The sequence below is a fragment of the Scatophagus argus genome, chromosome 8 (genome assembly GCF_020382885.2).
Source record: "Scatophagus argus isolate fScaArg1 chromosome 8, fScaArg1.pri, whole genome shotgun sequence".
NCBI classification, from domain to species: Eukaryota; Metazoa; Chordata; class Actinopteri; family Scatophagidae; genus Scatophagus; species Scatophagus argus.
In genome coordinates this window covers 16,607,429-16,623,663 of record NC_058500.1, presented here as the reverse complement: position 1 = coordinate 16,623,663, position 16,235 = coordinate 16,607,429, and the positions used below count along the sequence as shown (strand labels likewise).

The window sequence follows — 16,235 nt, the reverse complement described above, 5'->3', positions numbered from 1 at the left end:
GCAAAGTTCAGTTGGCTTTCCCTCAGCACTAGTTGGTGCTGTAATACCACTTGCAGTAGCTACAGTATGAGCCCAAAGCTGATCTACTGACCAGACCTAAGGGTGATCACTTCTGGTTTGTTTGGTAAGCATCTGAAAGGAAATAAGTCTTGACTTGTTGACCTTTAAAATCTGCTAGATCATTTATCAATGTCAGACTGCTAAAGTGCCAACAGTCTGAAATCTGAACAGTGGATCTACTGTGCCCCATCTCAGTTACCAACAGTAGGAGAAAACTGCAAAAAGAAAGTTATAAGACTCTTGATGAACCACAGAGGATGGCACTAGCAGAAAGTCGAGAGAATAACTAAACACAACATTTCATTTGAAAAAGATATAATTAAACAACCTGGGTTCAGTACTGTGTGTTTTTAGGCATACAATCACTGACTATCCAGGATGTTCTAAACATGTGCTTTTGCATTCCCTGCACAGAAGATCAACAAAAATCCTACAACGTAAATCACACTGATGAACACAGTGACAGGAATAAAAAATGATGCCGCTCTTACTTTGGACTGTGCCCCAGTAACAGTCGGAGAGAGGGCAGGTCTCCCTTGGCAGCAGCGTAGTGAACAGGGAGGGCGCCTGTATCAGTGGAGGCTCCGGGGTCCACCTCGCCACCCTTCAGCAGCCACTCCGTGACCTCATGGTGACTGAAGCGGGATGCAAGGTGGAGAACGGTGGCACCAGAACTGTCCCTCTGCTGTCAGTGAAACAACAGACCTTGTTTTTAACACACAACATTCTTCATGTGAAACCTTCACGTTGAATCTGAAAGGTTGCAGATATTAAAGTGGTTACTGATCAAGAATTATAGCTTTCACCAGGCTCTTACTGACTCAGAAAAGAAATGTGGTTATTCTTTGTGCTAAAAGACCAATATCTAACAGAGCAAATGGAAAAGAACTGTATTTGCACACTCTCATTGGAGAGATATGAAGTAACACTCAAATCAACAACAAAGAAGCTAAAGCTGGAGTCTGAGGCAGCAGAGTGCCACAAATGAGCATCATTAACATCAGATAAAATCAGGATCACAGTGCTGTGTAACACAAAACAAAGGACACAATGGGGAAAAGTGGAAGCTAGCAGTGACCATCCATCAATCACCTTGCACCACCAGTGGTAACCGATAGTTTTACTAAATGTCAGCCAAGTATCTTATCGGTTAATTGGTAGCGTGGGGTGTTCTTTGTCGCTCTTCGGCGGTCTGTCAGGCAGCCTTCTAAAGTAATGAAGACTGTAAATAGAAGATAAAGAGCTCTTATTACTGTGTTTCAAATGTAGAATCACAGATTACTGGGGGATTGATCGACTCACTCGGGTCTGGTGCCTCAGTTGGTGTTATGTTAATGTATCATTTTGAGTAAAGGAAGATGCAGTATAGGTCAGCATGGTGGTTTGGTCCTTAGCACTGTCACCTGTAAAGGCTTATAGGTGAATGGCTGTCTGTCCAAACACTCACATAAAACTGCACTGTGACCTTCATAAGTTACAGTATTTGTTGTATAAAGGATATTACATTTGCAAATCCAGTTTTGCATACTTTATTACCATGGAAACATGACGCAGTGCAGCATAATGGGTTTTAAAGTGAAAGCAAATCATATGTCACAAAGTTCTGAGCGATACACTTAACACTTTTCTTCTCAAGTTTGCTGGCAGCTGTCATCATGGATCAAGGATTTGTTACGATTCTGAACACGAGGAACGAGAAGTGAATTAATGCTGTCATAACTCTGTGTATTTATTTACCTTGTGGTCAGTTGAGCACTTGTGGAAGTGTCTGTTTAAGAAGTGACACTAAACACTGTATAAAAGCCTGAATTTGTTTGAAAGAGCGGGGGGTCTGCTTTGAGGAGCTGCTATACCCTTAGGATTTTATTCCTGCAGATTTTAGATATGAAAATGAACTTAAATTAGTTCAAAATGTACCCCAGATCAATGGTGAGGTGAAAGGGAGACTGTCTTGGTGCAAGGGGATGGCAGCTATAGGCTCCTCTGATGAGAAATTAAAGCCAGCTGAGGGGAAACAGAGACCTGAACCACCGTGTGCCACACTTCAGTGTGTCCAGTCATAGCTCAGGTCACTCACCTCTGGCCGACATCCACCCTGGGTCAGCAGCCATTGTAAGCAGGCCAGGTGGCCCGTGGCTGCTGCGTCGTGCGCTGGGCTTGCTCCGTTGTTGGCCACGCAGTTGCCCGGGAGTCCTGCCTCTTCCACCAGGAAACGCAGGCAGGCAAGTTTCCCGGCCCGGGCTGCGTGGTGGACCGGCGTGGCCCCCAGCACATCCTTGACGTCGCTGGTGAGTGTTTCCGCCGCTAATTGCACTTTGAGAGCCTGCACGTCCCCCTGCCTTGCGGCGAGCAGCGTCCTGTCGCCCTCCACCACCATGACTGCTGCAGATCGGACGACTCCTTCCTGTGGTTGCCTTGAAGTGAGTCCGGTCAGTTCACCGTGCGGATGGGGTCAGCATTGTACCTACCAAGCTTCAGATCTCAGTCACCCGGTTAGTTTATTGGAACAGTTCAGTTATCGCTGCATATGCTCCCAGAGCCAAGCGTTCAACAACAACATCCGCTTCGCTTAAATACGCATTTTAACACACGAGTTGTACACGCTGAACTAAAACAGTCCATTGTTTTGTATCTCGACAATGAACCAACCTCCTTCACATGTTTTGCCCGACGATGTCGCTCAGCTCTCTGCTTCTTTTCTCTCTGACGCCCGCAGGATGCTGGACACCTGTTGCCACCTGTTACCTGTCGTTGAGTCCCAGCTAAACACCTTTTATTTAGTTTGTCGGTTTACGCCGTTTGCTAACGTGTAACATGTGCCTCAGAGAATATTCCGCAGTGTTTTTCTTCCTATAGCAGATGGCGACATGGGACTCAGCGCCTGCTAAATAATCCATCAGAGGAGGGGAGGATCTCTGAGCCTGTTACAGGTTGTTGCTTTCTGGAAATCGGCTCAGAAGTTAAAGGGGCAGTGCGAGCAGGCTACTTTAAACTCTGAGTACAGTCCAACGGAGAAAGTTACGCAACCGGTGTCGGTCAAGTATAGCCGGTGGCCAAATACTAATTCAGCAATGGACCTTTTGAACACATGCCCACTCTTGTTTGCATGCAGTCTCGCTTGTATTAATTTTACATAAGGCAGTGAAATGAGCATCACTGGACACCCAGAGTTTAGAGGTCCATCTGGTGGCCTTTTTGTAAAACTGAACGTCCTCTGGAAAAGTTTATGTTTATGTGTCCATTTGTTTCCTGTGTAACGAGCTTGTGGATTAGGCTACAGTCAGTAACACTTTTATTAACACAGTTAAAGTCATATTTAATTGTGAATGTAGGTCACTGATCCTTTTGTGGATAATAGTAATTATTATATAAAATAAAGAGCTTCTAATCTTTATGCATAAGTTATACATAGAACAGTAGTACATTGGAGCTGAGTGAGTGATAATGAAAATACTTTTAATTCAGTGTTTAGTTGTGTTGTGTACACTGGTTGAACGTAACTAATTACATTTACTTAAATACTGTAATTATAGCTTTGAGCCACAAGCATTTACTTTATCTCCATTTTCTACATCTTTATAGGCCAAACTAGCTGATAACCCAGAAATGTTTACCATTACTTTAAACTGGCATCACCTCTGTAGTTTGCTAATTAAGATTTTATATGACAAAACGTGGGATTAGCCTCTAAAATACGATATTTTAAAAACATGAAAAATTATGATTAATGGATCCCTAACAATAATTCAGTACTGTGATATCAGCCTGTAGTATTCGTACCCTATATCACCAAATGGGAATGGTTTCATAATGAGTGGTCTACTTTTACTTCACTCTCTGTTGATAACAAACCTAGAAACAGCCTACCTACCAGCCTACGCACTGCTCATCAAATAGCTCAACTCAGCCTACTCAGTTAAAACCTTATTTTTCCACTGGCAGTGTGTAAACGCGTGCTTCTGCATACGTTATGGTATTGGTTTGACCTCTCCCTCAGTGACAGAGTTTTAAAGAAAACTGCTTTAATAGATATGGTAGATGAGCACGTTTCCATGAACCTGACGCTGTGATCAAATGTAATACTTTTAATCACCAAACGGTGGCAGGAAAGCCTCACATTCATCCAGGTGCGCCACCACCTGCAGAGGCGTTCAGGTGTCAAGTCATTACTTTGTACTGGCTTTCCATTCAAAGCAATATAATGCATTCTTGATCAGTCTTATAGGTTAACATATATTCTACGTTGTCTTTTATTTTCACCTAATGATTTGGGAGCCAACATCAGACATATTTTGCAGCCCTACATCAGACTTGACGCTTTGTGCCGCCCCACCGTCAGGTTAGCTTGATTGAGTTTTCCGCTTAGTCGGCTTCTGCCTGATGCGGGAGGGTTTTGCTTTCCGGAGGGGGGGGGGTTAATGGGCGAGTCTCGTGCTCGACGCGTGCCTCTTCAGCCCATCTGTTGCTGTGCTCCAACTGTCATAGACACCGCGCGCTGATTTGAGGGTGGGTGGGTGGGGGGGGTTCCCACGAGCGCACTGACTAATGGTACAAGTCCCCAGAGGAAATGGACAATAATAACTGCCTAACACGGTTTGGGAGGGGCTACAGCATATATATGTAGAGGCGTATAATTAGACCTATTTTAGCAATATCATATTTAGCCTCATGTTTTTATATTGGATTTATTGGGTTTTGTTTAGGAATTTAGGCTTTTTGCTTTCAATATGTGCCCAGAAAGGGTTTCTGAGAAAACCAGCGATCCAGCCGAGTTCATCATCACAGTGAACTGAATTATCTTCATGATTTTGCGTTTAGGAAAAAAATAGAACCACAGTTTAACAACCGAACCAGTCTAAAAAAAACTGTAATGCACACACTAGTGTTGCCCTGTCAAAATACGACATTTTAAACATAAGATTCAGACTCTTCAATGTCTGAGGCACGTTACCTTTATTTTTTTTTCTCATTGACGCCTGAATTTCTCGCTTCCAGATGCACAACTTACTTTTTTTTTTTTTTTACATTTTACTTGTCGAAATATTGTCTTGTAATTATTATAATTATGTCTTACGATGTCAATGCCAGGACCCTGATGAGAAGGTTTGATGTTGCAGCTTACCACCAGCTTTTTCTTATTATTGTTGTTTCTGAAAATTCAGTAAAAATTTAAAGGGCAAAATATGACAGTTGGATTACTTAACAGTTTGTTCTTTTTCCAAGGATGCTTAATTATAAATTATGTAGGCCTGTTACCAAGTTTATTCAATGAAGTTCCGACAGTATGTGCGATAGGTGCAGCTGCAGCCTAAACGTGCCTGTATTGAAGGTGTAACACTGGGTTTAATCGTGTGTAGGTGACCTGGAGTCTTTTCCCAGGGTTTGTTAAAGACACGCCCGCTACTTCAAGCACCGAGAAGCAACATCCCTATTGAAGTGGAAAGGGCCTGCCAACGGTTTTCCTACAACGCCTGGGAAAGCTGGGATATTTCTTGCACGCGTCAGACGTGCGACAGTTATTCAAATTGGGCTCAATTATTCAGGCGTGGGGCCCGTCTATTGTGTGGTCACATCTGCTGCTGCGCGGGAACATTCAAATTAGGACATTTTCTGCACAAGTTCAATCTGCTCATAACCTGAGACACTGTCTGCTGGCAGGGGTAAACAGCCCCGAAACACCTCAGAATACGACCATGAGGAAATCACCAAATCCGGAGATACAAGTGAACAATTCAATAGTATGCTCCTTAAAACTGTTCACAGCCGACCGTGCAGGTCACAGAAATAATAGATAAATATAATATATATATAATATATACATATATTATATTATTATATAATAATATACTTCACAACCAACTTACTAAGAGGAAAAATGTGACCACTAGAAAATTTGAGCTCGAGTTTCAATTTTCCGATGAGTCAGTAGGAACAACAATAATAACACCACTGATAATATTAATATAAAATAATATTGATATCAACTCATTGTTTAAATCTTAGTTTATCAAGAAGCGTCACGATTTTTAAACCTTTAAAACGAGGTTAAAATTAAAGTAGTAGACCTGTGTTTATATCGAGCAGATCCTCGCGCATCACTCTGCGACGGCCCAGCTGGTTGGCGCGTGCCATCAACTAATTGCTTTCGCTTGAGTAAACCAGGGCGCGTGCAGGGAGGATGCCTTCAGTGTATGTTGAACCGCAGACAGAGACGTGTCTTCACTTTAATACATGGGCCAAAATACTAAAAGGCCTCCAAACAACAATGGTAGTAATGAATCAGGCGCATATTGTGTAATAATAATAATATAAAGACTAAAATTCATACAACTGTTGTCCACCGTGACAGATAATAAGACCCATAATGCTTAGAAATGATGAGACCAGACAAGTTAAACTTTATTAAGCAGCTGAAAGAAGACCAAAGCACACCATGAGAAAAATGACTTTATTTCATCTTTTCCACCCTCCCATCCCCGATTTCTTTCTTTCTTTCTTTGTCCTTCCTTTCAGCATTACAGTACAGTCTTTTCTCTCTCTCTCTCTCTCTCTCTAGCAAATTTAAACCATCAGGGAAACACCTGAAAGCAGCGTCCTGCATGTGAGGACCTTAAAAACAGCTCGTTTTAAATTCAGATTCTTGGTGGTTATGTTGACCACAGTAAATCACTTTGGTTCTGATCTCCAGTGATTTTGCCATTATTTGGAATAGCCTTTAATCACTCCAAAGCCTGTCTTAACTAACATGAAAACCCTATACAAGCCTCCATCTTTTATGGCTCAGTGGTTATTTAAAGCTACAAACATCTTTCATATTACTGTGTAAATTTCTGTCATGTCCCTTAATGAAGATTGTTCCAATCTTTGCATTGCTGTATTTAACAGTTTCCTTCTGTTTTTAGACAGACATACAGTATATCTCTTTCATGTAATTGCCATAGATAGATTTATACATTTTCTGTATAAACTTTGATCATATACTTCTGTTAACTTACATTTTGTAGTTGTTTCCCTCACGATAATCTCTATACTTGTATTCTACACAAATTTCTAGAGAGATCCACCAGCATTATAATAAAAGTAGGAGTTAAACATGCTCGTTTAATAAAGTAACAGGTGTCTATGTGTGCTCGCATTTTCTGAAGTCCATCTTGATCCTTCTGTCTCTCTCACAGCCTTGAGACATACGTGTAGATGTTTTGTGTCCCCTTGAACTCACCCTGCAGGCGTGATGTGTGTCCCACAGAGACCCGGTCAACCGTGAGCTGCGCTGAGAATTTCTGCGCTCAGACTTTCTCACACTCGGCCTCATTAGTGACTGACAGAAACAGGACACGTAATTTGACAAGACGTGCGTTTCAACAATGCAGCGTTTACAGTGTAATGTCAAAACAGTTTTAGACCACTCTGGCGTTCCTGGAAGGAGCTAATGTGTGGAGTTTAATGGTTTCTCTTTGTTTGTAAGTTAATTTGACTGTAGTCTACAACAACAAGGCAGCCGAACACCCCCGTACAAGTGATGTAAAGAAGATTATATGCATGTCACAGCGTTATAAAATCCAATTCACACAGTCACAGTCACATGTTACCCTTTAAACAGCCTGGTTATGAATGTCACTTTCAATTTGTTGGATAAATCCCATTATTTTAGAGCGGACAGAATTACATCAAACAGGCTGCTGATGCAATAATATATTCCATATGAAGTCATAATTATGTATCAAATTAAAACAGCAAACTGAGGTAGGATATGTAGCTGACATATGTAAATCACGGTGTCTTGAGATTAAATTAAGTCCTACGTACTGATGTGACATGTTCAAAACCACAGCAGGTGTGGATAAAATATTATCCATAACATTTTTAACATGAAATAAATAACATACCTGGGTGTGACTTGCTTGTCCCTCATGCCGTGGAACAGTGCGTGCAGGCCGTCGCTGATTGAAGACTGCAGTTGTATTGAGCGCCCTTTTGCCAACACGAGCTCAGTGGCTCAGTGACGGGGACGCGTGCTGGCTGTGGGCGGACACCTCGTGTAGGCCACGCCCATCTGTGGCTTGGTTGGACTCCACGGCTGTAGGACTGTGCAGAAGCAAGCAAAAAAAAAAAAAAAAAACAGACCGAAAAGTATATAAAATATATAATAATATTAAGATTTCCAATTCAATCAAAGGCTGATTTTTAAAGACTGCATCTGGGACTCTTTGCAAAGAGACCAGAAGAAGAGCAATTTAAATGTTTATTTAATGTTTATCAGATTCCTTTTCGATTCAAAATGTAATCAAAAGCATCAATTTCCTCCAGAAAGATGAAAATAGCCATACATCCATCATTTTCTTCATCCACACATTATTCAGCTACATATTGAATAGCCTGCCTAAATCGCCTGCTTCACCGCTTTTTTTGTTGTTGTTGTTTTTTGTTTTTGTGGTGCCTCTATTTTTATTGTTATAAGCCTTTACAACAATGAAATGAGAAATAGGTAACTTCTGAAACATAACAACTAAAAAATCTATTTTAGCATCAGCAGCACACTGTGAGAATATTTTCTCTAAACTGAACATAGCTCTGCTATAGACTATCTTAGTGTTAGATTAAATGCATTTTCGTGATTAACACCCCTCACACACACACACACACACACACACTCCCTCTCTCTTTAATATCCCCAGGACAACTCTTAATGGCCCCTGTGTCTCTGTAACCTCAAAATAATTCATCGGAGCAGGAAAGCCATCTGCTGCCTTTGTTCGTCTGGCTCGTGCTGTTCTCGTGCCTGATATGGCAGCACAATGGATTCCCCTCAGAAACCCAGTGTTCAAAAAAACCCGCCAACGAGCCACATGTCCTGCCTGTGCAATACCTCGCCTGTCGCTGGGGCAGCTCCAGTCCCAAACATCCTCTGTTCTGTCTGGCATGCTATCATTCACGCATGATCCATAAACTTTAGTTCAACAGAGTGTCAGACTGCTGGCTGCACATGAACGAGAGGAGCGTGAGGAGAAGTCTGTCGGAGCTGGAAACGACAGCTATTGGTGGAGAAGCCTGCGTGACGCCATAAGTTTACCTTTTGTTAACTTTAAAGAGCAAAACAAATTTGCGCCACCAGATGCGAGCCCTGTGTTCCAGCTTGGCTTTTGGCTTGGTTATGGCTTGGTTGGATATTCAGATCCTGTCTCTCGAGCCATCACTCTGATTTATGCAACGTACAATTAGGAAAAAGTAGATGAAAACGACGCCAGGCGATGCTCTGCACCGTAATAGACTGTGTTGTCAAAGCGGAAGAATGACAGCGTTATAAGAGCACATTTAGTGTTTGCACAACATCCTCAAAACCTCTCCAGTCTTTATGTCTTTCGGACACTCTTTACGTAGACAGTCATAATTTAATAATCTTTGAGCTTTCATTTAATATTTCTGTGATTATCTTTGTCTGCCTTTCACAGCATTTTTGTTTATTGATGTTTCTAACTGTATAGGATGCTGGATTTCTACCATTTGTTTCAATAGGTCCAGTAACAAGCTATAAACATTTATCTTTTAAAACAAATAACCTCCAGAGAGCACAACACCTGAGGAAATCACTGTTCAGACGATGTAAAGCATCGGAAATAAGCTTGTTTAAGACTCTTGGATCTGAAAGGCCTTTTTACCAAGTTAATAAAGAGGTATTAATGCATCATTTGGACTGCTTAATTAATGATGTTTGTACTTACAGATTACTATAATTCATCAGTAGGCTCTCTGTTGTTAGCGTCTCATGAGGCACGTGACCTGTATGGTTGCTGACGCAGATTTTGAGACAGAATCAGTGACGTCAAATGGACTTCGTGCAGGGGAAAAAAAAGTTCACATTTTCGTCATTGGCGCGGCAGATGCTTTATGAAAACGGCGTTGGTTTACGCGTGCAGAAGCTTTTTGGCAAATTTTGATAGGTCTTCTTTTTGCATCCCCAGGGAGACAGTGACAGTGTCGCATCAGTGCTTGGACAGAACAAACAGCACAAAACAACGCGATGCAAAAACATTTGCAAACTAATATTTCACTGTTAAGGTAAAATGAAACATTTTTATATATCTAGAAAGAAGCCTTTACGTCCTTCTTTGATACCTCCACCCACCTACACCTGCCATAGAAACAGTAAGGAGGTGGACAAATGGTCAAAGCAGACAGAAATATACTCTCATTGAACACTTTGTACTATTTGATATGATGCAATACAGTACAATAGTTCTGCCATGAATTCCACTTTTATGAAGTTTATTTTCAGTTCACATACATCAGGATGCAAAACATTAGAAACACCTTTCAGTGTAATGCACTGATGTACAACAGCATCAGCCTCTACAACCTCCATTATAAACATAAAGAGGAATTATCACCTTTCCATCTTCAGGGTCCTGTTGCCGAATGGTTAATAGCACTTTGTTGCACATCATTCAGGATAAGATACTCAGCACATGACCAAAGTAAGACTTACTAAGAGGTGTTTTTTTTTTTTATTTGAGTGTTTCCTAATGAAATCCAACTTGAAAGGTGTCCCTTATATACTGATAATAGAGCTGATGTGTTGGTGTTGGAGAGTTCATTCATTCAGACAGGGTGTTATTTAGTCCCATCCGGTCCAAACACAGAAATTCCTTCTCCATTTCATTGAAATACATCTGAAATGCAAAATACATGCAAATTTTCAGGTAGGTAAGAAGTAATTCTGAGCATCTAAACAAGAGAAAAAGCAGTTAGCCCCAGTCCCTCACAGCTTTTGTTATCCTGAGCCTACCAAAACAAAACAGCATGTACTGTTAAGTTTGAACATATGACTTTAGAGCCAGAATCTAGCAGCACAAATGGCTTTCATCAAACACCCTGTCCCTCTTCTGTGACTGTGGTCACCTTTAAAAAGCATCACCACATGGAAAAAAGTGTCAGCCAGTCACCTACACCTGACACCTCTTGATCAGAGATGCGACGGTCCTTAAGACAGAGCCAGAGAAAGAAATGTATAACTGTACAACAGCTTCCTTAATATACATATAACATTTATTTAACCAGAAAGTCACACTTGGATTTAAAATGTCTTGCAAGTCAGACTTGGTCATGACAGGATCAAGCAGTGGCATCAAGCACCCGACAAGACAACAACCTCAAGTCATAATAGCAACAATAATTACAGCCAAAATACATTTCATAATGCAGTGCAAAACAACACAAAATAGACACATGTGAAACAAACAGCTTTCAGTGGCCACTTCCATTATTTTAAGTTTAAATTCATTTAATGAGACAAAAGTCTCCAGTCTGAGGTTGCCCTGCAGGTTGTTTCAGGACCAAGAACGATACTAGAATGGCTTTGTTATCTCAACCCCTAATCTAACACTAACTGAAGCTATTTGTGTGATGTAAGATTATGATTGCTTTGCAACACTAAAGACTTTTGGTTTAAGTAAATAGGAAATTTGCTTAAGCCATTAGGTTAATATGTACCAGTATTGCAGTCTACGTAAAGTGAGGAATGTGATGCTTTCTAAAACTAGAATTAGTCACATTACTTCGAACTGAGTGACACAGGGGGTCAAGCTTGTACAAGGTGTAACCTTGTACCTGTAAATAGTACAGCTGTGATTGATCAGAAAGACCCAGCGACTACTTCGACTATTCCTTAATGGCATGGAAACACATTACTTCAGCCTATACAGAAAGTCAAATGTGCATATTACTTTCTCTGCAAGATATTTGACAAAATATTTAAAATTTAAACTTTTGTCCAACCGAATTCCCAGGTATTCTTAGTTTTCGACTGACTGAATAGGAATACCATCAAGAATATTGATGGAGAGGATTTTAACCTTTGTTTGCTCAGGGAGAAAAAGTCATGTTTTAAGTTTTGAATGTAAAAGCAATTTCACAGTGACCACATTGTGTGCTGAAATCAGTCTGCAGATCTAAAAAAAAACCAAAATCCATCTACATGACTGTGTCATCTACAGATGGTACTTGCAGAATTTGAACTTATCACAAATATTGTTAATATAAACTATAAAAAGAATGGAGTCCTAAGTCGGATCTTTGTGGAACACCCTTTGTAACAACGACTGGATCGGACGAGACACTGCCATGTTTAACAATCTGAGAGTGCTTAGTCAGAAATCTATAAGGAAAAACTTTGCATCTAATACTAACATTCAGACAGAATCACAACACGTTTGTTACTGCACAAGCATGATATCAGTGCACATGTAGCATCCTGTCATATTAATGGAGAAGAAGAGAAGAATGAAGATGCTCATGAAGCTCTCTTTGCTCATGGTCCTCAATATTATAGTCACGTGACTCATCGACTCATCAGAAATTTCATATCCTTCAATAATTAATAAACAAAAATTATTAGAGATTCTAAAGGGAAAGGAAAGAAATTATTTAATTGAATCCTCTCCACTGTCTGTGTTTTTGTCAGAACCAAAAATAAGTGCAACACAATCATCCAGCTGGTTTTAAAGTACAGCTGTACACTATGGTTTGAGCTGAAAGGGCATTAGTTCTGGCTATACAACAAGTAGAGAGATGTGCCCAAGAGTCAAGAGAAAGCTGTTGTCTAAAGCACTCAGCACACTCTCCTGAGCTGTCTAGCTTCATGTTGCTTAAGTGTTAGTGCAGGGGGCTAAGCTGTTAACATTGGAGCTGGAGCAGCAAGTACAACAACAACAAACTAAAAGTGCAGATGTATGCAGATGTAGTTTTCAATCCACTAACAATAAAGGATAATTTGTGAGAAAAGGCTTATATCAACAGTCTAAGTATAACTGTGAATTAGTGATGTACTCATTGGTACCACAGCCTTTTAGAAAACCATCAGTCCTGCTAACAGTCCAGGGATTAGCCCAGACCAAACCAGCCATGTGTGTTATGAGGTGAAAAGCAGCACATCCTCCTCCTCTGGTGATTCTGAGAACGGGGACAGCAACCTTCAGAGGATAATAAAAACATTTGAAAACCTGGATTGTCCCAGCGTTGTAGTCAAGTCACCAAACTTCGAGTCTGAGTCCAGTTTTCAAATTCCTAGTGTTCAAGTCCAAGCCATTAAAGAAAAATCTGAGTCGTGTCCAATCCAAATATATTATTGTATAATTGTTATATATATTGAACTTAACGTAGATGTTATCTTATGCCAAATCACTATGGCATATTACATAAAATGAAATAAAAATCTGAGGACTTGTCTCCGATTTACTGAGTCCGAATGCAGTTAATGCACAAGTCCGAGTCAAGTCACAAGTCCTTAACATTAAAAAAAGCTATTAAATTGTTTGTAAAAGTTATTTTTTATATTTTAGCTATTATAATGTGAGACTGTTTCAAACCTCAATCTCAATATGATTATTTTAAGAAAATACCATTCTGCTCTTCACTGTATGTCAGAGTCATTTATAAGTTATAACATTTTAGGATTGTGACTGTGGTAACAATGTAATATTCTACCCTACAGATATTAAAATGCAGTTTACTCACAGACCTGTACTAATGAGCTTTTCTAAGGAAATGAAGGAACAGATGTGAGTGTTACTCTTATTTCTTTAAATAAGTTAACACATTTTAATAAACTGACACAGAAAAGAAGTCTCTCACTGCAGCCTTTCATTGGATGTTGTTTCCAGATGTCAAACTTGGTTCAAGGATATGAGGAAATGTCCTCCTCGTTATTTAAAACAAAACAGAAGTGACAGTTATGGAACTGCATCTAAACACACCTTGCACAATGTGGAACCAATTCTGAAATCATACACTGTTAACTTCTTTTAGTAATTTAGGTGAAAACAGTAATGCCATTATATTAGGGGTTCAATGCCCGGCGTAATGCTGAAATGTTTCATTTTTTTAAATAAACAACTGGGAACAACAGGATTTTTGATGAAACTTGTACTTGTTTTGTCTCAGTGCTGTACTCAAACACCAGCCAGCAGGCCCATACTAATGCTTCAGTAAATAATGTTGGCGTAGATTTTAGCTTGGGATGCCAGACATCTTTTCAGTCCCGGTGACAAGTCGAAGGCTGGAAAACCTGTATGTCTGGAAGCGTCCGTGAAGCCGTGATGGAGACGATCACCTTCAGCAAGGCAGAGTCCGTCGACGCTTTTGGTTTCACGCATCAATAAAGTTGCGCAGGCTCCATCTGTCTGAGCTCTCTGGCTCGTGTCAGTCTCATGCCGTTTATACCACCAAAATGTCACCCATCAGGATTTTATTCTCGGTCTCACAGATAAAGATGTAGGATGTTATCGGGGGGGAAATACAAAAGAAACCTTTTTCACCTTTTGCTCCGCACACACACACACACACACACACACACACACTGTGGTGTGGTGTGGTAATGTTGTTAGGTGAGTAATCCTTCATAATCTAAACATGCAGCTTGATAAAACATTTTTAGAGTTTTTCCTTCTATCTGATCTGACTGACATGTAACATGACATTAACAGTCAGGCAATGAGTTCAGTGGTCTGTAGTTTTACTTGAAGAAAACAATGAAACTAATCATATCTCTTTCCATAGACTTGCTGGAAAATTCTTCTCGATCCACTTTCAGCCTGCGTCTTTCAACAAAGGATCACTGTGCTCTCAGCTTGCACAGATGGATACCCACGCCGAGACTAGGACAAAAAAGGGTCCCAACCGAAGCCTCTCCTGGACTTTTTTTGTCTTATCTGTAAGGGCCGGTTCCCATACTGGACTTGATGGCAGTTATTTAGGGCCCCATGGGGCAGGACGCGTGCAAAACCGCGCATCTTTAATGCTTTGAAAAAAACAAAGCAAAACCCTGAGGCCACAGCACAGCTTGCAGCTGAGGAGCAGCGTTAGCTTCACCAAAAAGCTGAACTAGCTGCTAAATAAATAAACTTAACATGTTGAACATTTCCTGCTCTTCATTATTCCCCTTCAGTCATAAGGTTAGGAGCGCTTCAGCAAACCTTTTCTTGCTTAAAGCCGGTATTTGCCATATCTGTAATGTATTCTTTAATCATTTTCAGCACAAACACAATTAGTTTCATTTGACATTTTTCCTGTGGACTTAGGCCTGTGGTTTTAGAACTCCCTTATCCTATTGTGCAGTTTTGTTATACGAACCGCATTAACATAGCATTACTATAACTGCGCCTTTGTGTTTATGCGCTGACCCAAGCCTCCCCGTTTTTTAAAAAAAAAAATGTTCATGGGGCACAAGAACTGGAGCGGGAGCCGGGATGCTGATGGGAGCAGAGAGTGGGAGACAGGGGGCGGGTGTGGTGTGTAGAGATGGAAGATGAGAGGAAAGGGGGGAGGGGGTCCCATCTGTTGCGCGGCCGTGGCGCGTGCCGAACGCGTGAATCCCATGGCAGTTCAGTGCATTGCAAAGTGGTCAGCAGCGGAGATAGAAACACGCTGAGTAAAATAAACTATAAACAAATCCACAATGTTATATTTGATATAGTGTTTACAGAAGTTTTAAGGAGGTGTCACTTTCAAAGGGTTCCAGTCTTTTACTGAATTAAAAGCCTGGTCCTCGTTGTGTTATCCAAGCAGTTTAAGAGCAGAGGTGGTGGCTGTCCTGTTTATAGTCTTATATCCGTGTGTGTATCTTCGTGCTCCACAGATGCACACATCTCTCTGCTTGTGTTGCAGGTTGTCCACATCACTCTCAATCAGTCTCCTCCCCCATACTCCAGGTAGACATCGTGTTGTTGGTATTGGAAACAAGCTGCTGAGGCTCCACAAGCAGATGTTAATCCATACATAGCGTGGCTTGGGTATCTGCGTTATTAATTATAGGAATAGATTAGTCCTGTCACCTCAGAATCACTTATCTGGTTCTGTATTGCTGTTGTCGTGGCGCGTAGGCAAGTCCAGACAAAACGCAGAAATAAACTCCCCGAATTTAAATTTATTGTTATTTTTATTGTTTTGATTCAACTTTTTAAGTGTTTATTCAAACCAGTGCAACATACGGGTGTTCATCAAACTAAAATGGTCTTTTGCGGATTTGGTCACTCATTTGTGGGGATTTTTTGATGCAAAATAAATAATAGATCACAAAAATATATATACATATACTGATGTAATAACAAAGCCAGGCGAAATAAAAGAAGCAAGCCTTAGTGTGGGAACTTACGAAAGAGCAGCTATCCGAGCCTACACGTGAA

At 40.7% G+C, this 16,235-nt stretch overlaps 1 protein-coding gene across 4 annotated transcripts in view; it reads right to left on the bottom strand.

Moving 5' to 3' along the window:
* The window catches only part of espn (espin), a 40,033-nt gene extending 36,581 nt beyond the window's left edge, over positions 1 to 3,452 (bottom strand). The window contains exons 1-2 of one of the 4 annotated variants that reach the window (XM_046397353.1): positions 2,138 to 3,452; positions 552 to 745 (exon numbers count right to left, since the gene is read on the bottom strand). In XM_046397353.1, the coding sequence (XP_046253309.1) occupies positions 552 to 745; positions 2,138 to 2,437 (494 nt within the window). In that variant the 5' untranslated portion in view covers positions 2,438 to 3,452. The remainder of the gene's footprint in view (positions 1 to 551; positions 746 to 2,137) is intronic. The other 3 variants (XM_046397354.1, XM_046397355.1, XM_046397357.1) reach the window with 3 other exon arrangements.
* Between the last annotated feature and the right edge of the window lie 12,783 nt (positions 3,453 to 16,235).